General features: G+C 55.6%; 1 protein-coding gene across 4 annotated transcripts in view; it reads left to right on the forward strand.

The window, feature by feature from the left end:
• ARHGAP17 (Rho GTPase activating protein 17) overlaps positions 1–27,927 on the forward strand; it is a 95,804-nt gene that overhangs the window by 35,629 nt on the left and 32,248 nt on the right. For all 4 annotated transcript variants that reach the window (XR_010731234.1, XR_010731235.1, XM_066275812.1 and 1 more), the window contains exons 2-12: positions 2,901–2,940; positions 7,695–7,799; positions 12,723–12,796; positions 13,367–13,478; positions 13,668–13,744; positions 15,549–15,660; positions 18,524–18,592; positions 18,767–18,848; positions 22,986–23,113; positions 25,167–25,278; positions 26,243–26,324. Coding sequence is in view for 2 of the 4 variants with exons in the window: in XM_066275812.1 (XP_066131909.1) it covers positions 2,901–2,940; positions 7,695–7,799; positions 12,723–12,796; positions 13,367–13,478; positions 13,668–13,744; positions 15,549–15,660; positions 18,524–18,592; positions 18,767–18,848; positions 22,986–23,113; positions 25,167–25,278; positions 26,243–26,324 (993 nt within the window). In the remaining 2 variants the exon portion in view is untranslated. The remainder of the gene's footprint in view (positions 1–2,900; positions 2,941–7,694; positions 7,800–12,722; positions 12,797–13,366; positions 13,479–13,667; positions 13,745–15,548; positions 15,661–18,523; positions 18,593–18,766; positions 18,849–22,985; positions 23,114–25,166; positions 25,279–26,242; positions 26,325–27,927) is intronic.

Genomic DNA, 27,927 nt, shown 5'->3' on the forward strand with positions numbered 1-27,927 from the left:
GGACCCCTGAGCAGCTGCTGGTGCCCACACTGGGCTTCCACACAGGCTTCCCTTCTTGTTCTGTTACAGTTTTTAAATAATTTTATTTCATAAGAGGACATATTTGATGAGAATCTCTTCTTTTCAACTTATGAATACAGCTGACCCTGGAATGGCATGGGTTTGTGGACACTTACATGAGGATTTTTTTCTTTCAGACTACAGTTATAAATTTAATATACTTGATTTTTTTAATTTATTGTGCTCACATAGATTCTAGTGTCGCCCTGAATGCATCCCCCCTCCCCCGTATTCCCCTCAACATCTCCCTGGCCCCCTCCCAACAGCACCTTCCCCCCTTCCCTTCAGGTTTAATTCCGTTCCTCAGTTCACATTGTTCCTTGGATTCCTCAAATGAGTGAGGTCATATGATATTTTTCTTTCTCTGCCTGGCTTATTTCACTCAACATAATAGTTTCCAGGTCCATCCATGTTGTTGCAAAAGGTAATATTTCTTTCTTTTTCATGGCCCCATAGTATTCCATTGTGTATATGTATGTACCACAGCTTTTTAATTCACTCGTCCACTGACGGACACTTGGGCTGTTTCCACTTCTTGGCTATTGTGAACAATACTGTCATAAACATGGGGTGCATTTGTCCTGTTGAAACAGTGCTATGGTGTTCTTGGGATATATTCCTAAAAGTGGGATAGCTGGGTCAAAAGGCAGTTCCATTTTTAGTTTTTTGAGGAATCTCTATACTGTTTTCCACAGCAGCTGCACCAGTCTGCATTTCCATGTGAGGATTTTTTTTTTCAGTAAATACTCTAAACTGCATTTTTTATGACTTTCTTAGGAACATTTTTTTCTTTATGTTGTAAGAATATACTATATAATACATATTACACACACATCATGTGTTAATGGACTTGTTATTGGTAAGGCTTCAGGTCACCAGTAGGCTGTTGGTAGCTAAGTCCTGGGATTGGGAAGAGTTCTGTGTGGGTTTGTGACTGACTGCACGGGACTTGGTGCTCCTAGCCCCTGCCTTGTCGAGGGCCCACCCTGTATGACTAGCAGGTGGGGCTTCCCTTGGTACGCGCATACCCACAGAAGGAAGAGGTTGTGGACTCCCCTCAGGGTGTGCAGGGCCTTGCCTGGGTCTCTGGGCCGTGGCCGGGGAGGACAAGGTGCCCGCTCCCCAGTCTGTGGTGGTGGTTTGTCAGAGAGGACCAGGTGCCCGCTCCCCAGTCTGTGGGGGTGGTTTGTCAGAGAGGACCAGGTGCCCGCTCCCCAGTCTGTGGAGGTGGTTTGTCAGAGAGGACCAGGTGCCCGCTCCCCAGTCTGTGGTGGTGGTTTGTCAGAGAGGACCAGGTGCCCGCTCCCCAGTCTGTGGTGGTGGTTTGTCAGAGAGGACCAGGTGCCCGCTCCCCAGTCTGTGGTGGTGGTTTGTCAGAGAGGACCAGGTGCCCGCTCCCCAGTCTGTGGTGGTGGTTTCCGGAGAGGACAAGGTGACCGGGGAACAGGCGTGTGTGGGAAGCTCGGGAGGTCTCAGGCCAGGTCCGTCCTTGTCGGGTCGACTTTGGGGGCGCATTCTACGGCCGGCTGCTCCAGCTCAGTCAGCTGGGTCCTTGTCCCACTTCCCTAACTGCTGGGGCTACCTGCCTATGTTTGCTCTCACGCAGTGCCTGGCCTCCTGCATGCCAAGCAAGGGCTGGGCTGGCATCCATTGGCCTGCTGCTTACAGGACCTGTTCAGAGAGCTGGGAGCTGGCCCTCCTGGGGGCTGGAGCCCTGGCTGGCCTGCCTGCAGGCTCTGCTCTGGGCCTCGGAAGTATTTGAGGTCGGCTTTCCTGCACAAACTCCGAGTAAACCTCTAGTGTGGGCAGCCAGGTTAACCGGGGCACTGCTGTGACAGCTGGTGCTGAGTCCCCTGTGCAGTGCCTGCCTTCTTCGTTACACGCCGTCACCCGAGCGCAGGCTGGAGGCCTGCCCGCCCTACAGCTGGCAGCCGCTGCTCTTCTGGGTTTAGCAGTGTTTTGAGGTCACTTTAGGGGGTTTCATTTACTTTCTGGCCAGATAGCATTTCCTTGTCTTGTATTATTAGTTCATGGGCAAGATATGTAGCGCTCCATTCTGCAACATATCTTATAAAAGGGCTTCAGAACTCCTGGTTTCATTGATGACTTCTCCCTCCCACCTCCCAATGCCGAGGGCTACACACACTTTTTCTTTTCTCTTAGAAATGTCCTTGTTTATTTCCATGAGAATTTGGTAGTGTTGGTAAATGACCTATTATTTGATCAAAAGTCCCAATGGCACTTAGCCTGTTGTAATTCTGGGCATTATATATAGCATGCTGCCCTGCCGGGCTGCAGAGAAAGTGACAGTTTCTGTGGTCTGGCAGCTGGGACGCCAGCAGCACCTCTGCTGGCCGTTGGCCGCTGGCCGCCACATTGGTCTTCTGGAAGGTCAGCGGCGCGGACAGTGGTTCTAAAGCGTAGCCGAGGGAAAGCCCTGAAAATAACTTTCTAAGGTAAAGATCAGGAGAAATCTGAAAGAGGGAGCATTAATTGTTACTATTGTGTATCATTGGGTATGCTTCTGGATTTGTGACAAGTATCAATAAGGCTGTGAAACTTGATACTTTTTAGAATTGAAGGTGAAGCTTCTCTCCAGCAGTCTGTTGGTGGTGGGGTTGCCATGGGAGATTCACTGACTCAGGCTCCAGTCAGTTTCGGATTGCTGTTCTCTGTCAACTTTTGTTTGTTTTTCTTTGGTAAAGATTGGTAGAATTTCTCCCCTTGTTACATTCATTTCTGCCTGCTTTGTTTTAAATTCCAGGATAATAATGATTAATGGTGCTGAGTTGCTTTTCATTTCTGGATCTCTAACTCTGACCTTTCAATTTTTCCTGCAGAGCTGAGAAAACAGAAGTCCTCAGTGAAGATCTGTTACAGGTAACAAAATTTAAATCTTTTTAAAAAGATCTGTTTTTAAAAATCCATAGGTGAAAAATGAAGCTTCGGGGTTTTGTTGCTGTTTTTTACTTGAAACAGAGTAAAACTGATGAGCGCGTGTGAGCAGGCGAGGGCAGCCCCTGAGGCGGTGGTGACAGGAGGGGTCTGGAGCGTCAGGGTCGTGTTAGGAAGTTCAAGGGGTCTGCTTCCGCTCTCCAGTTAGGAAGTTCAAGGGGTCTGCTTCCGCTCTCCAGAGCCAGCTGTCGGACTGGGGCAGGGCAGAGGCTGGTCGGCCGTCCAGACACTGGCACTGTGGCCGGCCACGGGTCCTGGGCAGCTGGGGGACGCTGGCTTGCCACTGTGAGGGTGCCCCTGACGGATGGGCCCTGTCACGGGCAGCCGGGGCTCCACTGGCTCAGCCCAGAGGTCCTGCCTCTTGTTCCCCCCACAGCCTTGTTCCTGACTCTGGCTGAGCGAGGTCCTCAGGACGTAGGGTCTCAGCGACAGTGACGGGATGTGTCGGAATCACCATCAGCTCAAACTTGCTTTCCTCTTTGTACGGAGAGACGTTTCCTGCCCCGGACCTGAGCCAGGGGCCACTCCGCTCCATCTCTCACCAGGCTTCCCTGCCTTTGGGGCCGGGGTTTCTCCCAGCAGGCCCTGGGCCCTGGGACACATCACTTCACCCTCCCACACGCCGTCCCCACCCACACCCCACAACCCACACCCTGGGAAAGACGGACCCTTCAGAACGGAGGGTCCAGTTGTGCCTCCTCACTTGTCTCGTCTCTGGTTCCGCGACCCGCAGCAGATCTGCCTCGGTGAGCCCCAGGGCCAGGCCTGTCATGTATTTCAAACTCATTTTCAGACATTAGAAATACTGTTTGGACCAGTTAAGTTTTTTTTTTAAGTGAGAAGGAGAGATAGGCAGACTCCTGTATGCGCCCCAATGAGGATCCACCCAGCACCCCCCATATGGGGCTGATGTTTCAATCAACCGAGCTATCCTCAGTGCCTGAGGCTGACACGCTCAGACCAACCGAGCCATCCTCAGCACCCAGGGCGAACACTCAAACCAATCGAGCCACTGGCTGTGGGAGGGAAAGAGAGAGACAGAGAGGAAGGAAAGGGGGAGGAGTGGAGAAGCAGATGGTTGTTTCTCCTGTGTGCCCTGACCGGGGATTGAACCCGGGGCTTCCACATGCCGGGCCGACGCTCTACCGCTGAGCCAGCTGGCCAGGGCCCGGTTTAGCTTTCACCACTCTCAGTTTTCATATTGGTGCTCTCCCATCCCTGTCAGTGACACACATGTCCTCCCTCAGGCCCGGGAGCCCCCGCTAGGCAGCCAGAGTGCTGGCTTCTTGTGAAGAGTCGGTGGCAGCCACCTCTTCTTGTTCCTGTGCCCAAGTACCTGTAGAGTTTGCCAATTTGTGGAGACTCCTTATTTTGTGACAAAAATACTTATTCCCTGTCTGCCATAACTGCTGCAGGTGTTCCCCTGATTCTTACTGTTTTAGTATAGAGAAGAGAGTGGCAGCTAAAAGGGTGAGTCTGGTGCCCAGCGCCCTGAATCTCTGTCCAGCTTTGCCCCTGCCTCGCCCTGTGGCCTCAGGGATCTGCTTTCTCTCCCTGTGCCTCAGTTTCCGGTTTCCTGAAAGGCGGGCAGTAGCCCCAGGGAACAGCCGCAGCGGGTAGTCAGGGGTCAGTGAGTTAAAGGCGGGTAGTCAGGGGTGAGTTAAAGGCGGGTAGTCAGGGGTCAGTGAGTTAAAGGCGGGTAGTCAGGGGTTAGTGAGTTAAAGACGGGTAGTCAGGGGTTAGTGAGGTAAAGGCGGGTAGTCAGGGGTTAGTGAGTTAAAGGCGGGTAGTCAGGGGTCAGTGAGGTAAAGGCGGGTAGTCAGGGGTCAGTGAGTTAAAGGCGGGTAGTCAGGGGTCAGTGAGTTAAAGGCGGGTAGTCAGGGGTCAGTGAGTTAAAGGCGGGTAGTCAGGGGTCAGTGAGGTAAAGGCGGGTAGTCAGGGGTCAGTGAGTTAAAGGCGGGTAGTCAGGGGTCAGTGAGTTAAAGGCGGGTAGTCAGGGGTCAGTGAGTTAAAGACAGGTAGTCAGGGGTCAGTGAGGTAAAGGCGAGTAGTCAGGGGTCAGTGAGGTAAAGGCGGGTAGTCAGGGGTCAGTGAGGTAAAGGCGAGTAGTCAGGGGTCAGTGAGGTAAAGGCGGGTAGTCAGGGGTCAGTGAGTTAAAGGCGGGTAGTCAGGGGTCAGTGAGTTAAAGACAGGTAGTCAGGGGTCAGTGAGGTAAAGGCGGGTAGTCAGGGGTCAGTGAGTTAAAGACAGGTAGTCAGGGGTCAGTGAGGTAAAGGCGGGTAGTCAGGGGTCAGTGAGGTAAAGGCGGGTAGTCAGGGGTCAGTGAGTTAAAGGCGGGTAGTCAGGGGTCAGTGAGGTAAAGGCGGGTAGTCAGGGGTCAGTGAGTTAAAGACAGGTAGTCAGGGGTCAGTGAGGTAAAGGCGGGTAGTCAGGGGTCAGTGAGGTAAAGGCGGGTAGTCAGGGGTCAGTGAGTTAAAGACAGGTAGTCAGGGGTCAGTGAGGTAAAGACGGGTAGTCAGGGGTCAGTGAGTTAAAGACAGGTAGTCAGGGGTTAGTGAGGTAAAGGCGGGTAGTCAGGGGTTAGTGAGGTAAAGGCGGGTAGTCAGGGGTCAGTGAGGTAAAGGCGGGTAGTCAGGGGTGAGTTAAAGGCGGGTAGTCAGGGGTTAGTGAGTTAAAGACAGGTAGTCAGGTTAGTGAGTTAAAGGCGGGTAGTCAGGGGTTAGTGAGGTAAAGATGGGTAGTCAGGGGTTAGTGAGGTAAAGACGGGTAGTCAGGGGTTAGTGAGGTAAAGATGGGTAGTCGGGTTAGTGAGTTAAAGGCGGGTAGTCAGGGGTTAGTGAGTTAAAGGCGGGTAGACAGGGGTTAGTGAGTTAAAGGTGGGAAGGCCCCGTGTGCAGCCGGCCGCCCCGAGTGCTGCCTGGCCACTGGCTGGCTGAGTCCCACTGCTGCAAGCCAGGGGGATGTGTTTCTGGTGCGAGCCTTCCCTCACGTGGGTCCGTGTTCCGCTGTATCTGCGACTTTCAGCCTTTCTCATCTCACAGCTCATGTCAGCTAAGTACTGAAATTCTGCAGCATGCCATAAAAGATACTATTTATTGATTTGACAACAAAAGAGGATAATCTTTATTCATTCCCACTGGACAACTAGGGTTGTGTTGGCTGTTGTCAATTTTTAAATTTGGCAGTCTAAGGGAGAGGTCAGTGCCCTGACTGAGCAGCCAGGTGTCGCGTGCTTTACGAGTTCTTTGGTCACAGCGGTTGGAAATCGCTGTCCTGCGTCCTTGCTCGTATCTTCATGAGAGCCGTCTGAACGGCTGTTTGTCTAGCTGGTATGTTGTTTCCCAGGACAACGGCGATTCCCAGGAGAGCCGGACCGTTTGTTTACAGGGACTTGGTAGAGGTGTGTCCTGTCAGCAGATGCTGAGGGCACTGCCTCATCGTGTGCCTGCATTCAGGCACCAGGGCTAAGTCCCTGAAGAGGACAGGCCAGGCCCCTGGCCCTGCGGGCGCTGCGCTCTAGTGGAAACTGGAGCCAGAATGAAAGGGAGTTTGGGGTTTTCTTCCCCGTGCTTTTACGGCAGAGGAAGAATGTGTATTAGTTTTCTGCTGCTGTAGAATCTGGGCACTGTACGTTGGGGGAAGCTGATGCGGCATCTGCTCACATGTAGACGGGCATCTGCCAGGCCGGGCCTGGGGTCCGCCGGGCCCCCCTCTGGGGGCAGCTGGGAGAGGGCGCAGAGCCAGCCCATTGGGCAGAATGTTTGGGGTAAGAATGTTTTCTGCTCTGAATTTGTTGATTTTGCTTTAAAATAGAAAGCATCCCTAAGGGCCTGCTCTCATTCTTACTGAGTCATCAGAATACACATTTTTGGCATTCCTTCCAGTAAAAAGCAGCTCCCTTTGCCATAAACAGCCTTCTCCCAGCAATGATGTTTTAGGAAGCGAGTTATGATGGGGGGGTCCCCTCAGTCAGTGCTTCTTACTGCTGCTGCCCTTCTGCGTTAGAGGTTGTCGAAGAAACAGGAACACAGGCTCCTCTGAGCTCAGTAAGGAGCACCTGAGAACACTGATCCTGCGTCTCGGGAGCGCAGCCTGGGCTGCGTTTCTCCTGCCTGATGGGCTGCGTGCGGGGGCTGCGTGGCTCTGTGCGGGCAGCGCTGACCGCCCGGAGGGTCCCCTCTCTGCCCTGGGCCTGGGGCTGGGCCCAGGATGCTCACGCGCACTTTTGCGCGTCGGACCGGGCACGTCCCCAGTGCCGTGGGATGTGGCTTCATGCCACTGATCTCTTCATAGCAAGTTAGATGTAGTCTCCCAGGGACCCAGAACCCCAGAGGAAGGGAAGTCAGTGGCCCTCAACCCAAGGGGTTATTGGACACTGTGTGCGGGTGGTGTGCCTTGTCACAGCTGGTGGCACGGGGTGCTCCCGGCACCCAGTGCGTAGAGGCCATGCAGGACGCCAGACACACTGTGTGCTGTGCTGCACAGGACGCTTGCCCACGGTCACCGCCCCTGTGTCAGTAGTGAGGAGCCCTGGTGTCGGGACAGGAGCCATTTGCATTTACACTGAAGAGCCGACGAATCTGACTGCAGGTCTCTTTCCCCGCCTGGCGCAGACACAGCATCGCGGGAGGCCGGGTCTGTCCTCAGCCCTGCAAATAGTCCCTTCTCTGTTCTGTCAGATTGAGCGGCGCCTGGACGCGGTGCGGTCGATGTGCCACCACTCCCACAAGCGCCTGACGGCGTGCTTCCAGGGCCAGCACGGCACAGACGCCGAGCGGAGACACGTGAGTACCGCTGCCGCGCGAGGCCTCTGGTCTCTGAGGGGCTCTCGCCTTGACTGGTGGGTTTCCCGGCAGCACCGGCAGGGGCACCAGCAGACTTGTTCCCTGCGCCACATTCGCGCTCACAACGCCTGCCACCCAGGGCGTTCTTCCGTGCCGAGGACATCGCTGAGCTGGAAGCCCAGCTCACCCCGGTGCTCCTGACGAGAGCCGCTTGTCCCTGATCAGGGCACGGACATGTCAGTTAGGAATCCTCGGATGGCAGAGCGCTGAGCCTTGTCTGAAATTGACTTAGAACATAGAATTTATCGGCGAGAAATCCAGGTGTTAGGACGACTTAAGGTGAGCCTTGGCCTGGCGTGTCCGTGATGTCGCCGGAAGCCAGTGGCTTTGCTTCCCTCCCCTCCCCCGTCTTCAGAGTCTGCTGCCCCTGAGTGGGCGGTCCTCCTAGTCGCAGGCTGGCTGCCAACATCCCTGTGTGTCCTGCAGGCGTCGAGCACGTCCCCTCAGGGGTCGTCCCGATGGATCGAGCGTGTCCTTTCTCTGTGCGGTTCTGCTCACCACCAGGCGTCTCATAGGGAGAGCTGGTGTGCGGATGACCTGCGTCGCCCTCCCTGTGCGCTTCCTAAGGCGACTGTGGGTTCCTGACAACCGGGCCATTGCTCTTCTGCACAGCACCGAGCAGTCTGCAGTGTGCTCGTCAGAGGGGCGGGGTTTGCACTCCTGCGCCCCCAGGAGCGTCCTTCAGAGTCAGCCTGTGCGCTGCTTCTGCCCCCCCTCCCTCTTCTGCTTCCTCAGTGCGTCCTCCTCTTCAGTCTCACAGCCGTGGCCTCGGCTGCTTCCTCTGGTCTCCCGGCTTCTCACTGCTGTCTTTATGCAGAGATTTCTGAGCCATTTCCAGCCGAGCCAGGGAGCCCCTCCCCTGTCTGTCAGTGTGCACAGCCAGTTCTTGCTCTGTCACCTGAGTGCCATACGTCCTGTTGAGCAAGCTAGAGACTGCAGGGTGTCTGGGTCCCTCGTCTCATCCTCACTCCTGTAGCGCTGGCTGGGTCCCCCGACTCTGGGAGCACGCTGCCCTCCTCACCTGGGCTCCTGCTAGACCCAACCACCTCTCACCCGGACTGCCGCGGGCGCCTCCGCGGCCTTCTCCAGACCGTCCCCGCTGGTCACCTGAGCCGGTGTCTGACCCTTCACCCTCCTGCCTAAACGGAACGGAACGAAACCTCAGTTTAGCCTTCTCAGTAGCTCTCAAGGTCACAGACACTCCTGGGGTATTTGGAAACATGTTCGGTTGCCATGAGGACTGGAGTGCCCTGCCGGCATTTGAGGGGTGGGAGACCACGCAGCCCGTCCACAGTGTCTGCAGGGACAGGTTACACAAGGGGGCAGCCACAGTCCCATGGTCTTCACTTCCTGTCGCTCATGCTACATGCCACGTCCTTCACACGGGACTTGGCTACATACTTGTTTGTTTGCGTCTAACGAATGTTCGTGACCGTGGGGCTGTGTCTTAGAGGAGACGCAGAAGGAACAAGACATGCTGTGTTCAGTTGCTGGAGGTGAAGACAAGTAACAGGTTGTCTCACCCACTGCCTGGGGGGGCGATGCGCCCCAGTGGGTAGTTGTAAAACAGCTTGCCAAACAATATCACAGGGCACTGTGGGGGGACCAAGAATGGGCACCAAAGGAAGAGAGGGGGACTAAGGTGCGGCTGCCTGGAGGAGGTGGCAGCCTAGCCATGAAGGAGGGAAGTGAGTAGCAGGCGATGGGCATATGCCGGGAGCAGGAGCAGGGGCAGGGTTCTGGGCCCTCACTGCTAACCTGTGCCTCAGCCTTCCTTCTCCTGCCTCAAGCAGAAGTGCCCCAGACGGGGCTCTGAGGAAGCCTGCACTCTGCGTGTGGGAAGAGGTGTCCCCATGGAAATGACAGGGGATTGGTGACCAGAGAGGTCATATAACGTGGAGAAAATCCAGCACTCGCTGGGTTTCTAGGAAATGTAGGGGGAGCCCCCAAAAGCCCCACCAGAAACTCGCGCACATGTGCGGAGGCCGGGGCTGAGGAGGGAGACAGGGCAGGTGGAGCTCATGCTGGGCGTCACGGGAGCTGGAGTCGCTCTCTGTGCAGTGGGCGTGCATTCTGTGAGTCACGCCTTCCGAGCTCTCCTCTCGGTGACGCCCTGGGATGGCCCGCGGCCTGGGCCTTGGGTCCTCAGCCTTCGCGAGGGGCTCGAGGTTGGTGGGCTCGTCTTCATTCAGGAGCTCAGTGTCCCATCAGCGGAGTGTCCTTAGTCATGGACATTAGGAAGCAGGGTTGTTGTGGGCCTTGGGGTCAGGGCACAGAGACCCCAGGCTGTTCACAGCTGGGAGCTGGATGGTACTCCTCAAAATAGACTCCCTTTTCTGGGCTTTGCCCCATGGCCACAGAGCTCCGGAGCCGCACCAAGCGTGCTTCTCTGCGTGTCACGTTTACCCTGCCTCCCATGCCTTCAGAGGGCCGCGTGAGCAGCCTGTGAGTGACCCTCGGTAGGGTCAGAGCCACTGCCCGTCTCCTCAGGTCTTCCCAGCCTGGGAGCGCGGCCGCTGGGAATGGGGCAGGTGCAGCCTGTTACGTAAAAACAACTGGTGTATTCCAAACTGCAGCGTACTGTTTGAACAGGCTGCACGTGTACACGGTTAGAATCCAGAGCGCACTGCAGAGCGTGTGCGCGCTCTCCCGCCGGTCTTCCCGGCGCCCCGCTCCCTGCCCCGGCACCACCAGCACCCCTTGTGCAGCCTCCCAGGGCCGCTCTGCAGTTCAGGCAGGTGCAGGGTGAGTGTCCAGTTAGCCCCGTGAAAGCAGAAAGGACGGTGACAGGCCCGAGGTCAGGGCACAGAGCCGCCGTGAGGTAGACCCTGTGTCCGACGTGAGTGCCCTCTCTAATGGGGAGGCAGATTCCACGGGCACTGCCACACTGAAGGCACTTTCTGTCAGCAGATCCTGGTGCTGTAACCAGCCCACGTGCCCCTTTCCCTCCCTCGTTTCCCCTGTTCTGAAGTGGCCGCCGGCCTCTGGCAGGAGGACGGAGACGGGGTGCAGGCCGCCAGCCTCTGGGTCTGCTCCCCCATCCCTCCCTGGGGTCAGGCCACACTCTCTCACCCCAGCCTCTGGGTCTGGCTCCCCCATCCCTCCCTGGAGCCAGGCCACACCCTCTCACCCCAGCCTCTGGGCCTGCTCCCCCATCCCTCCCTGGAGCCAGGCCACACCCTCTCACCCCAGCCTCTGGGCCTGCTCCCCCATCCCTCCCTGGGGCCAGGCCACACCCTCTCACCCCCAGCCTCTGGGTCTGCTCCCCCATCCCTCCCTGGGGCCAGGCCACACCCTCTCACCCCCAGCCCTGGGTCTGTTCCCCCATCCCTCCCTGGAGCCAGGCCACACCCTCTCACCCCAGCCCTGGGTCTGCTCCCCCATCCCTCCCTGGGGCCAGGCCACACCCTCTCACCCCCAGCCTCTGGGTCTGCTCCCCCATCCCTCCCTGGGGCCAGGCCACACCCTCTCACCCCCAGCCCTGGGTCTGCTCCCCCATCCCTCCCTGGAGCCAGGCCACACCCTCTCACCCCAGCCTCTGGGCCTGCTCCCCCATCCCTCCCTGGGGCCAGGCCACACCCTCTCACCCCCAGCCCTGGGCCTGCTCCCCCATCCCTCCCTGGAGCCAGGCCACACCCTCTCACCCCAGCCTCTGGGCCTGCTCCCCCATCCCTCCCTGGGGCCAGGCCACACCCTCTCACCCCCAGCCTCTGGGTCTGCTCCCCCATCCCTCCCTGGGGCCAGGCCACACCCTCTCACCCCCAGCCCTGGGTCTGGCTCCCCCATCCCTCCCTGGGGCCAGGCCACACCCTCTCACCCCAGCCATCAAGTTCCTGACAGTACAGTTAGAACATTAGTCAAGTGATCCTCCTGGCCGTTTCCAGCTGAGAAACAAACCTGTGGTAGGAGAAGAGGTGCCTTTATGCTTAGGAAGCTGAGACACGTTTCTCTGGCTGTTTGGCTGGGCCGCGATAGGTAAGTACCTTAGGCTACATCTTTATGATTACAGCCAGATGAACAGCCTGTTTAAGAATGCATATTCTGGCCTGATCAGGTGGTGGCGCAGTGGATAGAGCATCGGACTGGGACGTGGAGGACTCAGGTTCAAATCCCCAAGGTTGCTAGCTTGACCACAGGCTCACCAGTTTGAACACGTGATTGCCGGCTTGAGCACGGGGTCGCTGGCTTGGGCATGGGATCAAAGACATGGACTCATGCTCTCAGGCTTGAGCCCAAAAGTCACTGGCTTGAAGCCCAAGGTTGCTGGCTTGAGCAAGGGGTCACTCAGTCTGCTGAAGGCCCACAGTCAAGGCACATAAGAGAAAGCAATCAATGAACGACTAAGGAGCCGCAATGAGGAATTGATGCTTCTCGTCTCTCTCCCTGTCTGTCTGTCCCTCTGTCCTTCCCTCTGATTCTCTCTTTGTCTCTGTCAAAAAAAAAAAAATGCATGTTCTAGCAAAAGGTTTTGGAATTGAGCACAGCTTCCTGCATTTATCTGTTTCAGAAGCAGAGCAACTGTGTCTTGTGTCTGTAGTGCCTGGGACAGAGTGCACACGTGGTTAATTAATAACAGTAACAACAACATCACAGCAGCTAACGTTGACTGTCCCTAACATGTGCTACGCACTTGACGTTGAATGCCCATGTAGGTTCACAGCGGCCCTGGCCACCTGCACGGTTCCATCCTGTGCTCCAGGTGCGAGGAAGCTGGTACAGGGCTTCTGTCACATGGCCTGTACCCCTGAGACCAGAGCCAGCACCCAGACAGGCTGCTTGGAGGAGGAGTCAGTGAGTGATCATCGGAAGCAGGTCACTGAGCAGGGCTGTCAGTGCTGATGAAAACTGTCTTCTGCCCTCCAGAAAAAGCTTCCGCTGACAGCCTTCGCTCAGAACATGCAGGAGGCGGCCGCGCAGCTCGAGGACTGTCTGCTGGGGTGAGAGGGCCACGTCCAGGAGAGCCGGGCATGGGTCAGGGACATGGGAGGGTGTCTGTGTGTGTGTGTGCGTGCGTGTGTGTGTGTGCACCCACTCTCCTGGGGTGAGAGGGCCACGTCAGGGAGAGCCGGGCATGGGTCAGGGACATGGCAGGGTGTCTGTGTGTGTATGTGTGTGCGTGCGCGTGTGCCCACTCTCCTGGGGTGAGAGGGCTGCGTCAGGGAGAGCCGGGCATGGGTCAGGGACATGGCAGGGTGTCTGTGTGCGTGCGTGCGTGCGTGCGTGCCCACTGTCCTGGGGTGAGAGGGTTCTGTCAGGGAGAGCCGGGCATGGGTCAGGGACATGGCAGGGTGTCTGTGTGCGTGCGTGCGTGCGCGCGCGCCCACTGTCCTGGGGTGAGAGGCCGTGTCAGGGAGAGCCGGGTGGGCCTGTGGGGTGAGGACGTGGCCAGATGACCGTGTCCGTGCAGCTGCGTGTGTGTGTTCTCGTTCTCCCGGGGCAGCGCTGGCCCACCTGGTGTCCAGCTGCCTGCCCTCACGAGTGTGTCGGCTGTGGGCCTGTTTCTACAGGAGGATGCTGGAGACCTGCGGGGACGCCGAGAACCAGCTGGCCCTGGAGCTCTCGCAGCACGAGGTGTTCGTGGAGAAGGAGATCGTGGACCCCCTGTGCGGCATAGCGGAGGTGGGCGCTCGTGTCTGAGGCTTCAGCAGTAGTCGGTGGCTTTGACACACGCTTCTCTCTGGAAGTACAGGGAGTGAATGGACAGTTTATGACCCTTTGCCTAAGAGAAATTTGTAAATAAACACTGCACTTTGAAACGTGAAGCCAGAACCCCGAGCTCACCCAGCTGGCGTGCGGTTGTCCCTCTAGGTGGAGATTCCCAACATCCAGAAGCAGAGGAAACAGCTCGCCAAGCTGGTGCTGGACTGGGACTCGGTCAGAGCCAGGTAAGGGAAGCTGGAGGAGGAACCGGGGATGTGGCGTCCTGTCACCTCCACAGCCACCGTGCCCGTCCCCAACGCGGTGAGGGAAAGACCACTTTGTGGACACCGGGACGCCATCACAGGCTCGCCTGCCTGACCTGTTGACACCTGCCTGGAGGCCCACCCTCCCAAGCAAGGCGGGGGGGGGGGGGGGGGGGGCTGAGAGCATCCCGACCCCAGTGAGCCAGCAGAGAAGGGACAGGACAGGGTTAGGAACCCTGAGTACGTGCGGGAGGGGACGGTGGCAGAGCAGCCTGGGAGGATCGTGACATCTGTGACCTCAGCCCCTGAGGGCCCCGCCAGGTCCGAGCCCCTGTGCGGTATGCTGACCTTCACCACCAGGCCCTGTGCTCAGCAAGGAGGTGCTCGTGTAAAACGACTTAACGGGCAGCCCTGGGCACTCGCTCTGTGACCCTCTGCTGACCTGTGACCCTGGGCTGCCGGGCCACGGCCTCACCTCCGTCCTCGAGCATGTCTGTGTCAGTCACGCACACGGGCTCCTCCGGGCCCGGCAGTCGGGTGGGCAGAGGGAGGCAGCACACTGCCAGGTCTTCCTCCTCCTTCACTGCGAGGGCTCACAGCTTCTGTAAGGACCAGTAGCAAACGTCTCTGTCTTTGCAGCCAGGTGCCTCCTGCTGCAGCCGCTCCACTGCAGCCGCTCCACTGCTGTGAGAGCAGGAAGGCAGCCTGGGCAGTCCGTCCGTGAATGCGCACGCCGCCGTCCTATAAAACCTGATTACAAAACCGGGGCTGAATGCGCACGCCGCCGTCCTACAAAACCTGATTACAAGACCGGGGCTTTGTTGGCACCTGCCCAGTAGCTCTGCCTCCATGGCAGTCGTGTGGGGTAGACAGGGTTGTTCTGTTGTGGCAGACACGCTGACCCAGTTGTCATTTACGAGTTTCTTCTGACGTAATTACTCCCCACTATATTTGAGGTTTGCTGTCGATAGTGTCTTTAGAACACTCATTCTTACAAGTGTTTTTAATTCTGGAAGTGCTTAGTAGCTATCAATTTTTAGGAACATGACGGCCACTGGCTTTTCCTTGCTGAAAGCAATCACAGGTCGGGATAGTAGTTGAAAGAGTCATCAAGAAATGGAACGGACTCCCGGTGGTGTAGGGAACATTCCAGATCAAAGCGGTAGAGTAGGGGGATGTTTTATAGCTAGGGATCCAGGACTTCACACTACGGGAAAGGGTTTTCACGGACTCATGTCCAGCAGCGGGGTTAATGTGAGGCAAGATGCGGTCAGTCTGCTCCCAGCACTACAAGACCCTGTTGTGGCCTGACCAGGTGGTGGTGCAGTGGATAGAGTGTCAACCTAGAACTCTGAGGTCCCAGGTTCAAAACCCAGAGGTCGCTGACTTGAACCCAAGGTTGCTGGCTTGAGCAAGGGGTCACTGGTTCGGCTGGAGCCCCTCAGTCAAGGCACAGATGAGAAGCAATCATTGAACAACTAAAAGTGAAGCGGCTACGAACAAGTTCATGCTTCTCATCTCTTTCTCACAAATCAATAAAAAATAAAGTAAAATAAAACTACCACCATCATCATCAATTGAAAAGAAAGATCCTGTCATGGTGGGACGCTAGTGGTTCTTCTTGCTGCTGCACCCTTAGAGGATAACCTTGGGAGGAACTGGCTTCCCACATGCTAGTGCCTGTCCCCGGCGCAGTCGGTTTGGGGGTGGGGCCCGTCTCCCTTAGGTCCCTGAGGCTGTGTGTGTGCAGCTGCTTCTCAGATTCTGACCACCGCTGTGTTTACAGGTGGAACCAGGCTCACAAATCTTCAGGAACCAACTTTCAGGGGCTTCCGTCAAAAATAGACACCCTGAAGGAAGAGATGGATGAAGCTGGGAACAAAGTGGAGCAGTGCAAGGTGGGAGGGAGTTTGCATCAGTCTGCGGTGTTCGCGAGTGGTGGATGGAGGTCAAGTGTTGCAGATTATTGGATGTTTAACATAATTCCTATTAGAATGCTCTAAATGGGCCCTGGCCTGTTGGCTCAGTGGTAGAACATCGGCCTGATGTGTGTAAGTCCTGGGTTCAGTTCCCGGTCAGGGCACACAGGAGAAGTGCCCTTCTGCTTCACCCCTGCCCCTCTTGAGTCTTTCTCTGTCTCTCTCTTTCCCTCCAAAAGTCATGGCTCAATTGTTTTGAGGAAGTTGGCCCCTGGTGCTGAGGATGGCTCCCTGACCTCTGCCTCAGGGCCCTAAAAATAGCTGGGTTGCCCAAGCAACAGAGCAGTAGCTCCAGATGGCCCATAAGGGGCTTACCAGGTGGATCCTCGTTGGGGGCACATGCAGGAGTCTGTTTTTCTGTCTCCCAAATCTCACTTAAAAGAAGTACTCTAAATGATATTAAAGGTGGTTTTATTTTTTAAATTTATTTTCTAAGACCTTACATTCCTTTGGAATCAGAATAAAACATTTTTTAAAAATCAAGTAGGATATTTTAAAAAACTTTACAGAAATGTCTAAGCTTATTTAAAATAAAGAATAGGTTAAAAAAAGAAGTAGCAAAAGCCATAGCAAACGCATCATAAAGCTACAGCAATTAAAACACACACGAGGCACCAAAACAGGTCAGATTTCCTAGGACAAAAGGGATTGTACTGAACCTATAGCAAAGGGGTTATCGTATGTCCATAGGGAAGGGAAAGGCTACTTTTAAAATGTTGCGTGGACAATTGAATGGCTTTATAATTTGGTAGACATAGCATTTTATATCTCATAAATTCCAGATTAGATGGGTAAGTGATTTCATTCTTTTGTGTGTCTATGAGAAAAGATGCTTATGGATAGCATTAGGTCCGTTATTTTAGTTTATTCGGGTCATGTTATAATTCAGTTCTTAAGGTGGCAAACCTTCATTAGTTAACTGCAGTAAAATGACTTGTTTAATTAAAATAATATGGGTAGTAAAAATTAAAGCTAAACTCCCAAAGTCACGCCGTAGCCAAGCATTTAGAAAGAGTCTTCAGATACATGCTTCCAGGGAGACAGTCTCACACCAGCTGCTGCTGCTGGTTCGGAAGGGCTTGAGCCTCGCCAGTGTGGCCACCGGCCTCTGCACCTGGTCTCGCCCAGGTCCCGGCTGAGGGCTGCTCACTGAACACGAGTGTGGCTGGAGGCTCGGGCAGTCTGAACGGGTATGTCACAAGCTGCTGTCTCCTCTCAGCGTGCACGCCAGGGTTTGTCATTTCACACGGTGGCAGCTCTCTATGCTAACTTCTGGGTCATTTCCTTGAATCTGACTTCTGTTCCACTGATTCTTTTGCTGTATTCTATGTCTGTCTAATTCACATTGAGTTTTACATTTCATTGACTGTATGTTTCATTTCTCGAGTTCTGATTCTTCAAGGCGGCCCTTTCTGGTAGCACACTCTTCTTCTTCAGTACTTACTTTCCGTGTTTCCAGTCCTTTTCGGGATGCTTGCTGTGACAGCCTGTGGCAGTTCTGCTTCCGAAGCCCTCTGGCAGGCTCGGAGCCTGCTTCCTGCCAGGCCCTCCCCTTGGGCTTTGCAGTTTTGCGTTGTAAGCTCATTTGAGGAGGGGCTTTATCTGTATGGGAGTGAGTGTCCCCTCAGAGGGCTCGTTACCAGTATGGGCCTTTTTTAACTCTGCTTTCGTAGTTTGAAGATTCCTGACCACACATGTAGTCACACTCAGGCGTGCAACTCTCGTGAAAGCAGGTCTGTGTTTATGAAAGCCCAGGAGATGTTTACTGTCCTGGACCCAGAGCCCAATTCAAGACGGATATACTCGAGCATTTTGTTTGCTCAGCAAAGTTTTTCCAGTCCACTCTTTCTTGAGGGTATAGTTTCTAGGAAAGTTTATCTCTGGGTGATGTGCATGCACCTGTCTTATTGCAGTTCCCCAAAGTGTTGTGTTTCATCCTCTGAACCCCTTGACTGCGGGGCTCACACCTTGACTGCCAAAATCAGCCGGATTCACACCAGCTCATCCCCAGCTCCTGTCCATGTCGGGCTTTTTCCTCCTCCCTTCTGTCCTCCCTTCACCTTCCTCCTCTCTCTCTCTCTCTCTATCTCTCTCTCTCCCCCCCCCTCCCTCCCTCCCTCTCTTTCCTTACTCTCTTGCTTTGTCTTTTTCTTCTTTCGCTTTTTTTTTGGCGGGGGAATAGGGATTCATGAATTTACTTTGTTACTTTCCCAGTTGTCCTAAAAGAATGTCTATTATTCTTCACTGCATTTTCAGATTTTTGAAAATAAACAAGGGAGTCTTCATGTAATTCATTTACATCAGTTAAAAAATATCAGAAGTATAAAACAATGTACAGTGAGGTTATTTTTCCTCCCTTTTTCTTATGTAAGTAATAACATACCATAAATAAGGCTCTATACTTCACTTTTTTTTCTTAAAGTGAGAGGAAGGAAGACGGAGAGACAGACTCCCACATGCACCCTGACTGGGATCCACCTGGCAACCTCCATCCTGGGCCAGTGCTCACAACTGTGCTATTTTTAGCACCTGAGGCGGAGGCTCCACATCCTTCACTTCTTAACATGGTGCATTATCAACATGCTTTGGGGGCTTCTCATGTTTGCCCATGATAAGCTTCCTAATTTTTCCCCACGTCTGGTGGTACCAGTCGGCAGATGGGTGATTCATCTAGGCTGTTTCCGTCCTGCTTTGCTCTCGGAGCTCCCAGAGGTTGGATCTAGCTGCCGTTTTCTCTCAGTTCTGTTTCCTCAGTGACGTGTCTTCCCTCTTGCTCCCCCAGGACCAGCTTGCAGCAGACATGTACAGCTTCATGGCCAGAGAAGGGGAGTACGGCAGGTTCTTCGTCACGGTGAGCTTGGCCCGACAGAGCAGAGGGGATGGTAGAGCATTGTCAAAATTCAGTCATTTTAGCTTTTTTTTTTTTTTTTGCAAAAGATTTTATTTTTAATTTTGCTCAGCCATTGTGTGTGTGTCCATCCGATGCTAACATGACTTTTGTTTTTGAATGTGGGTCTGTTCTCAGTTATTAGAAGCCCAAGCAGATTACCATAGAAAAGCATTAGCAGTCTTAGAAAAGGCCCTTCCCGAAATGCAAGCCCATCAAGGTAACGTAACCGCGTGCTGGCTGTCGCCTCCGCCACCGCCGCTGCTCTCTGCCTTCTGCTCCCGGGCCCTCTGCATGCCTCGCTCCCGCTCTCCGCTCTCCGCCCCGGGCGGCCCCGACCCCAGCATAACTCATCTCCCTGCTGCCTTCTCTAATCTCTTCCAAGCCCGGTTAACACACTAACGGGACTTTCACGTTCTTCTGGAATCTTCGCTTGAAGAGGAAGCCGGACCCTTTGGGGGAGTTCCTGTATGCTTTTCTCTTCTAAATGGGGCTTAAAAACTTCTAGCCTCTACCGATCTTTCCCCAAATCCATTACTTGTCCCGCGGGCTTGGTTCTGGTCCGGGGCCTCCGTAAGCACACCTTCTAGTGGAAGTGTTTCGGACTTGGCAGAGGGATTTTGGAAGCCCGTCCTTGGTGTTCCACCATGGGGCACGTCATCGGTGATCGCCTCCTACGAGCGTGGCCGCGGCGCTCAGCCCTCCTTGTCTGGACACAGCTTTTGTCCTCACCGCCCGGCTGTCCTTCCCACCCTGTTTGAGCGCGTTGCAGGGCTTACCCGCCGTTACGAGTGGACGGAACCTTCCCCGGGTGTCGCGTTTTACAGTTTCACTGGAACGTTAAAGCTTTTGGTTCTAGTCCTCTGACTTGCCTTCCCGCACAGTAATTACCAGCGAGACCAGTCAGTAAACACGTTGAGGCAGAAGTCGCTGTTCTGTGGCCTGTTTCACTGTGTGCTCGAGGCGGGACCCGACGTGGGGCCTAGGTTCTCCCCGCAGAGCTGGTGGCGTGGAGCTGAGGGAGGGTGGAGCCAGCTGCTGCTGCATGTGGCCGCTTCTGTCCTTGTGAAAGGAAAGGGGCGGTGTGTGGAGACGGCTGTGAGCTGTGAGTGTGCACAGACGGCACTCCTGAGAGTGCCCCTTCTCCGCTAAATCTGAGGAGGTCCCAGCAGACTGTGGCTCTGCGGCTGGAAGGGTTCAGACTGTGGCGCTGGGAGCCTCCTGCCCGAGTGCACAGTCGGAGCGTCAGAGGTCCAAGGGCAGCAGGGGGCGCTCGCCGGCGGTCCCTGCAGCACGGGCCACGCTGCCCATCTGAGCATCCGGGCTCCTAGTCCCTGGTGGAGCGGCCGCGTCAGGGTGCGAAGGAGAGAAGCTGGGGTGAGCCCTCAGCCTCGCAGGAGGCAGACCTGAGGCACATTCAGAGTCACAGGACACCTACTGTGTGCAGGCCTGGCAGAGGACAAAGTCGTAAACATCATTTTAGCCTTTGCATGGCTTAAAATCCGGTTTGGAAGAGTTTGTTAACAGGTATAAAAAAGACCTATTTAGCAGTTCTTTTGTTTTGTTTTCGAACTTGCGTTGTTTTTCTCCCAAGCCTGTTTTCCCTGGGGAGGGCTGTGAGAAAGTGGTGGAGAGAGGGAGGGAGGGAGGGAGGGAGGGAGGGCTGTGCGTGGAGGGAGGGGAGCTGGCACTGGGGACAGCGGCCGAGGAGCCCGCCCCAACTGCCCGCTGGAGGCTGGGCCTGCACCCTGCCCGAGCTCAGCCCCTCCGGCTGCCTGCCGCTCCTCTGCCTCTCGTCCTGTTGTCCTGTTTCCCTCTTCCTCTCTTCTCTGTCTTCAGAAAGACTCAGTGTCTTCACGACAGAAACCACTGGACTCCCCCGCCCCCGCCCCTGCGCGCCCGTCACATGCTCACGGTTAGCAGACTTGTTCGCAGCGTCCCACATACCTCGTCCTCTTTCTTTTCCCGGTGGGCTCTTGGCCCAGTGCCACCTGCCTCCTGCACCGCTTCCCGCCCGCGTGCACACCGGCTTCTGCTCGCAGTCACTGCTGCGTAGAGAAACCCACACTGGGGTTCCCAGAGGAGCAGCGGCCTGGTCCTTGCCCTGTCCTGGCGGTCCATGTGGCGTGGCCAGCTCTCCCTTGTTCCGGTTTTCCTGTCATCGCACTTGTTTCTTCTCGCTGGCAGGGCTATGCGTTCTTCGCCCCTCATCTGACAGCCTGGCGCTCACCCCCGTCCTCGCAGCCCCTGCGCGCCAGTCCCTGGACCCCTGGCTGTCCCGTGACTTGACTCTCCCACAGCAGCTGCCCTCTTCCCCCGGCAGTCCGGTGTCACCCCTCCCCAGACCCCACGGTGCCCCAGCGTCCCCCTGCGCGTGTCCTTGCTGCCTGTGCCCGAGCTGGGAGGAGACGGAAGTGCCCGATGCCTGGACCCAAGCTCCTGTCTTTTCTCAGCCCGTCTTCTCAGTCTGTTAATTCTTGTCCATCTTCTAAGACACCTCCCCCTCCATACACTCCCCTCCGTGGGACACCTTCCCTGCCCACGGAAGCTGCAGTGAGTCCCATCTCCTAGACTGCTCCACGTTTCATTTAAAAATATGGCCGTAGACTGGTTGCCATCAGACTCTTTCCCATCACGACCCTAATTTCTGGCTTCTCTTGAAAGTTCAGAAGGTCTGGTGACGCAGGGCCTGCTGTCCCGCGTGGCAGCATTGTGGCAGTCTCCGGGGACACTGTGCCCCCTCGCCTCACTCGGCTCCAACAGGCCCACCCTGCTCTGAACACACAGCGCTTGGGACTGTAACTCAGTAGCCGTGTCTCGTCCTGTTGATTGCGGTTGTGTGTACCTGCGTGTCCTGTGTCTGTCTCATCACATCCGGAGTGTGCTCCCACTCAGGGCGCGTCACAGCTGTGCGGTCTGAGGAGCCGGCGCCTTTGGCGGCCTCTTGGTCAGTGGTTCTCACACCTCAGCAGGGTGGGGAGCAGGGCACTGTCTCCGGTGCTTACTAGAAAGTTCCTTCAGGGCTTGGAGCAAGCCGCCTCGGCAGCACCGGGTCAGGCATGTGGCAGAGGTGCTACAGGCTCCCCTGGCCCAGCTTTCCTGGGTGACCCTGGTGTCTCCCTCCCTGGGGAAGGGTCCAGCGGCCATGCTCTGCCTGTGTTGAGAATCACTGCTTTGGAAAAAAGGGACAGAGTGCTGAAGTAAGACCTGGCCTCTGTGGGGCGGTCCCAGAGCTCTGGGTCTGGGAAGGGCCAGGGCCTGGCTGCTTTTGCTGTTAGGGACTCCACTGGCCAGGGCTGGGCCAGAGGAGGGACTCCTGGCCCTGCTGAGAGTGGCTTGCCCTGGTTCTGTCACGCCCTTCCCTCACCCCCTCCTCAGCCGCTGCCACTTGCTCTTCCTGTTGGGTTTTCGCCTTTCACACGTGCTCAGGTCCACGGATCTGCGGGGTCTGGCTTCTCTTGCCCTGTGCGGCTCCTGCCGTGGGCTTGCACCTGCTCCCACGTGTGGGCGAGCGTGGGGACACAGCGTGGCCGGGGCTGAAGGGCAGATGCCCAGAACGTGTGAGAAGGATGGGGCCCCTCCTGTCTCTGGGAAGTGAGGCGCTGTCAGCAGGCGGCCACTGGCTGGCTTCCCCCTGTGTCCGGCCGGAGCTTCTGGGCCCGTGCTGGAGGCCCCGCCCACCCACTCTCACTGCCGCGGCCCTTCTGCACTCCCGGTTTTTCTGCTTTACCTGTCTCTGCCACGCGGCCTCGACCCTCCTGCGCTCGGAAGCAGAGTCTGTGCCCTGCAAACCACGTTATAAATTGTCAGCGCGCTCCCAGCCTGGCCGCGGGACTCGCTGTCAGGGCCTTGGGACGCGTTGGGAAGCCCTGCCTGTCGCAAGGTGGTGTCCTGAGCGCACACGGGCCCTCTGCAGGCCCGCGCGACGGTGCTGGGCGTGTGTTTAAACGTCTGAGAAGTTACTCCTGGTCCATGGTGAAGGAGTTTGTTTCCTGTCCCATTGAGGGGGCCAGCGCTTTTTTGCGTGGCGGGAGTAAATTTCTTTTCCGTGAAATAGTGTGCCCTTGAGTCCTGCGCGTTAGCGAGGTGCCCGCCTGCCATGCGTCTATGGGACGTGGTGCCGGCTGCCCTTTTGGGCCACGCGGGCACACCCCAGGCTGCTGCCCCGAAGCACAAGCCCCTCCCGGCCTGTCACACTTTCATGCCCTCACAAGTGGGGACAACACGAGCGAATGGGACCCTGTGCCCCTTGCCCAGAGCCCAGCTCCCAGGCCACCAAACCCAGCCCTGCGGTTGCCGGGGACGCAGTGTGTCAGCGCTGGGTTGCCGGGCCTCACGGGCGGGTTTGCTGCTCTAGATAAGTGGGCGGAGAAGCCGGCCTTCGGGACGCCGCTGGAAGAGCACCTGAAGCGGAGCGGCCGCGAGATCGCCCTGCCCATCGAGGCCTGCGTGATGCTGCTGCTGGAGACGGGCATGAAGGAGGAGGTGCGGCACCCCTGAAGCCCCGGCCCCCTGCCCAGTGCAGCCCCGCCCCTTCCGGTACAGCCCTGTCCCCTCCCCAGTGCAGCCCCACCCCTTCCCGGTACAGCCCTGTCCCCTCCCTTGTGCGGCCCCGCCCACTTGCCCCACCCCTGGTGCGGCCCCCACGTGGTGACCCCCACTTTCAGTTGAGACCGGTCACAGACACAGTTAGGGGGTTGAGGTTTCCCAGGACAGCCTTTGCTGTCCTTCCTGCAGCTCACTCTGACTTTTTTGTCCTATTTGATTGTACCCTTTGATCCTCTGGTTGTGCTTTGTGAGAATGAATTTCATGACACACTGAGGGACCAGCGCTTCCACTAGATTCGGTTTTCATAGCAAGAGTCTTACATTTTCAAAACATTATTTATTGATTTGAGAGAGAAAGAGTGTTTCTGTTCCACTCATTGGTTACCTCTTGTGTGTGCCCTGCCCAGGGATCAGACCCACAACCTTGATGTGTCAGCATGATGCTCTAGCCAGCTGAGCTGCCCAGCAGGGTGCAAGAGTCGTGCGTTTGTGTAGTACCACACAGTTGGCTTGGGGGGGCACGCTCACACACTTTATTTTCTGAAGTCCTTACTCTGGCAAACCCCTGTTCCTGCGGGGCCGTCTGAGTGTTCCTCTTAGGCAGATGGGAGTTCAGCACACAGGGAGCTCGCTCGGGGGTAGGGCCAGAATGAAAACACGGGTCTTTGTTTGCCTTCTAAAACCTTTATTGAGGCCTGACCTGTGGTGGCGCAGTGGATAAAGTGTCGACCTGGAAATGCTGAGGTCGCCAGTTCGAAACCCTGGGCTTGCCTGGTCAAGGCACATATGGGAGTTGATGCTTCCAGCTCCTCCCCCCCTTCTCTCTCTCTCTCTCTTTCTCTCTCCCCCCGTCTCTCCCTCTCCTTTCTAAAAAATGAATAAATAAATTAAAAAAATTTAAAAAACTTTATTGAAATATAACAGGCATACAAACAGTGTGCGTATCGTAAGGGAGCAGCTTGATAAATCCTCACAAACCGAACCACCCGTGTATTCAGCACCTAGATCAAGAATCACCCCAGTACGGCCCTGGCCTGTTGGCTCAATGGATAGAGTGTCAGCCTGGTGTGCGAACATCCTGGGTTCAACCCCCGTTCAGGGCACACATGAGAAGTGGCCATCTGCTGTCCTCCCTCTCCACATTTCCCCTCTTCCCTTCCCATAACCAGTGGCTCAGGTGGTTCCAGCATCGGCCCCAGACAGGGGTTGCTACGTGGAGCCTGGTCAGGGCATATTCAAGAGTCTGTCTCACTCTCCCTTCTCCTCTCACTTAAAAAAGAAAAAGAAAAACGCCCCAGGAGTGCTCATTGTGTTTGCTCCCAGTCACTGCCCACTCCCCAAATGACACGACCTCGACTGCTGACAGCCTAGGTCAGTGCTTTTCCTCCAGACCCAGGCCCTCCCCGCAGGAGGTGTTCGGCGAGGCCTGGAGACGGCTTTGGCGGTCACAACTTGACCAGCGAGCATATTGCTCCTGTCATCCGGAGAGTAGAGGCCCGGGGCCCCGCTGAGCATCCCGCCGTGCGCAGCACTGCCCCACAGCAGAGTCACCCGGCCGCCGGTGTGGGCGCAGCTGAGGTGGAGAAGCCCAAGGCTTCTGGCCCCGGGCCAGCGTCTTCACGTCCTGCCTCCCCGTCGGCCCTTCCTGTGTGCATCTCCCTCCTCGTTAGTAATAGTTAGGGCACTGAAAGTGACTGGTAGTTCAGTCTGACGACTTTTCTTGAGATCTCCATTCTTTAGGATATTCTTGAATTTAAAGAGATCTATAGCATCACCCATGCAGAAGTATAAAACGGCTTTTGAGTAGATTCCTAATAGGCACAGGTGTTTTAGCTGCGGAGCAGGGCAGGGATGAGGTAGGCGGCGCGACCACTCCCACAGTGGGGTGTGCTGGACTTGGGGCTGAGTCGGGCTCCTCTGTTTCTCTGCTGCTGCTCGGGGTCCGGCTCACAACTTGAACTTGATGCTCACGGCTTTCCTTTGCCTTCAGGGTCTTTTCCGAATTGGAGCTGGGGCCTCCAAATTAAAGAAACTGAAAGCTGCTTTAGACTGCTCTACTTCCCACCTGGATGAGTTTTACTCAGACCCCCACGCCGTAGCAGGTGAGTGCCAAGGGTGCCCTCCGGGTGGTCGGCGAGTCCTGGCCCAGGTTGCCAGTTCACCAGAGTCGATTTTAGTCTTAAGTGGTCTCCTTATCGGCGTGAAATGGAGAACGTAGGTGCAGATGCGCACACATGCACCTTTCTCTAGTTCTGTTTTCCTCTTCCTGATTGTTGTGTAAACGTGAAGGTCACTTATAATCCGCATATTTGAAGCCGTGCTTGTATTTTCTTCTGTTTTTTACCACCAGCCTCTCGATTTGCCTGGGGAAGGGATGTCTAGGAGGCAGCTCGGAAGCTGGTTTGATCTTCTGTTGATCTCAGTGTAGCGGGTGGGCAAAAGTAGGCTTACAGTTGTGAGAATGCAAAACGCAGTTTAGTCTTGTATTATTATTAATCATATAGTTTAGTCTTGTATTATTATTAATCATATCTTTATTTTATTTTTTACAGAGTCAGAGAGAGGGATAGATAGGGACAGACAGATAGGAAGGGAGAGAGATGAGAAGCATCATCAGTTTTTTGTTGCGACACCGTAGTTGTTCATTGATTGCTTTCTCATATGTGCCTTGACCGTGGGCCTTCAGCAGACCGAGTGACCCCTTGCTCAAGCCAGCGACCTTGGGTCCAAGCTGGTGAGCTTTGCTTGAACCAGATGAGCCCGCACTCAAGCTGGCAACCTCGGGGTCTTGAACCTGGGTCCTCCACATCCCAGTTCGACACTCTATCCACTGCGCCACTGCCTGGTCAGGCAATCATATCATTTTTTATATGAATAATTCTCACCCTACTTTTGCCCCACCCTGTATATTGCAAGGGACAGAAATTGTTTTAGGAGCATGTTTTAGGGTTCATGACTGTTCTGTATATTTAGAAGATTGTAACTGAGATCATTTCAATTTACAAAATAGTATGTCCCGAGATTCCCAGCCCCCCCCCCCCTCTAAGAGAATGTTCATCATTTCAGGTGCTTTAAAGTCCTACTTACGGGAACTGCCTGAACCTTTGATGACCTTTAACCTGTACGAAGAATGGACACAGGTTGCCAGGTAAGTTTAGAGAACACTGAGTTTAGAAGCTGTAGGAAGTGCTGTCATGCTCTGTCCCATTTGTAAGTCATCTTACTCTCCTGCATGAGAAAATACTGAAATAGCAAACTTGTTAAATCTACACCACAGTTCTTAAGTGTAGGGTGAAAGTGCCGAGTGTTGTCATTGTTTGTCTAGGAAGGTCACCACTTAGGCATTCGCTTAAACGTGTGTCACTTACGTGAATGGAGACGTATCGCGGTATCCACGTTATGGATTGGCTGATCTGATCTCCTTTTATGCTGAAGGAAGTGCTGTCACTGGGGACAAGTGTTGTCCCGGCCATTGAGCCTGCTGAGCCGTGTGGGGCTCAGGTGTGCAGCAGCGCAGTGTTGACCTAACTGGTCATACTAGTGAACGCTCACTGGGCATCTGCTGTCTCCTGAGTTCCGCGCTGATCTTCACCCGTCACCTCCTGTAATCCACAGTAATAACCTGAGCAGCAGGTGTTGTTGCTGTGGTCGTTTTACCGATGAGGAAACTGAGGCCAGGAAAGGAACAGGGCTGAGAGAGCAGCCAGTAGTGGGCAGAGCTGGGTACAGACCCAGCCCCCGTGTGACCCGAGGCTGTGCTCCCGTTCCCTAGCTCGTCCGTCCAGCCCCAGCGTCAGTCTGTCTAGGGGTGCTTGGTTCTAAGCAGAGCAGACTTGTTTAAGAAGTCCTAGGACTTCTCTGTGGCTGGCCAGCCTGCCCCCGTTCCCTCGTCCCTTCCTCTTAAAGGGGTCTGAGCCCAGAGGAAGGAGGAACAGACCTCACTTCCCTTCTACTACTCCCCCGTCTTCAGGTGCCACCACTCGCCGCCTCTGGTACAGGCCATTGGCTCTGGTCAGTTACAGTACAGGGGCCGGGAGGCCGTCCCTTGTCGCTTTAGCCAGGCACCTGCATCTGAACTTGACTCTGTGCTGTGGATGAGGCTTTGTCCCTGGTAGACAGGGAGCTTTTAAAGCGGAGCAAGTTCTTGGTCATGGTTGTCTCTTTGGAACCCTGCACGGGGCTCGGCCTGCTGCGACTGTCCCTGTGTGTGGGACTGTCCCTGTGTGTGGGACTGTCCCTGTGTGTGGGACTGTCCCTGTGTGTGGGACTGTCCCTGTGTGTGGGACATGGGGCGGGAACCAGCAGGTGGGGAGGGCTCTGCGGTTTCTTTATTGGGTAGCCCCCCCACACACACACCTCCTAACACGGGCTCTCCTTCCTGCTCTGAGACTCTCCCACTCGTCCCGGGAGGAAGTAAGCTTCCAAAGAAGGCGTCTGCCTTTCGAGGCTTCTACGCCTAAGTTCTGTGCCTAGGATTACCAGCGCGGCCGTTTGAGTTCTGTGCCTAGGATTACCAGCGCGGCCGTTTGAGTTCTGTGCCTAGGATTACCAGCGCGGCCGTTTGAGTTCTGTGCCTAGGATTACCAGCGCGGCCGTTTGAGTTCTGTGCCTAGGATTTCCAGCGCGGCCGTTTGTTGACTGGCCCCTGGAGTGGTTATTTCACCTCAGCCCATAACTGCAGAGCGGCCTGGCTGTGGAGGGTGTGTTGAGCCCTAGGGCGTGTTCCGTAGACAGCTTCTGACCCGCTCCTG

The sequence above is a fragment of the Saccopteryx bilineata genome, chromosome 4, assembly GCF_036850765.1.
Source record: "Saccopteryx bilineata isolate mSacBil1 chromosome 4, mSacBil1_pri_phased_curated, whole genome shotgun sequence".
Taxonomy (NCBI): Eukaryota; Metazoa; Chordata; class Mammalia; order Chiroptera; family Emballonuridae; genus Saccopteryx; species Saccopteryx bilineata.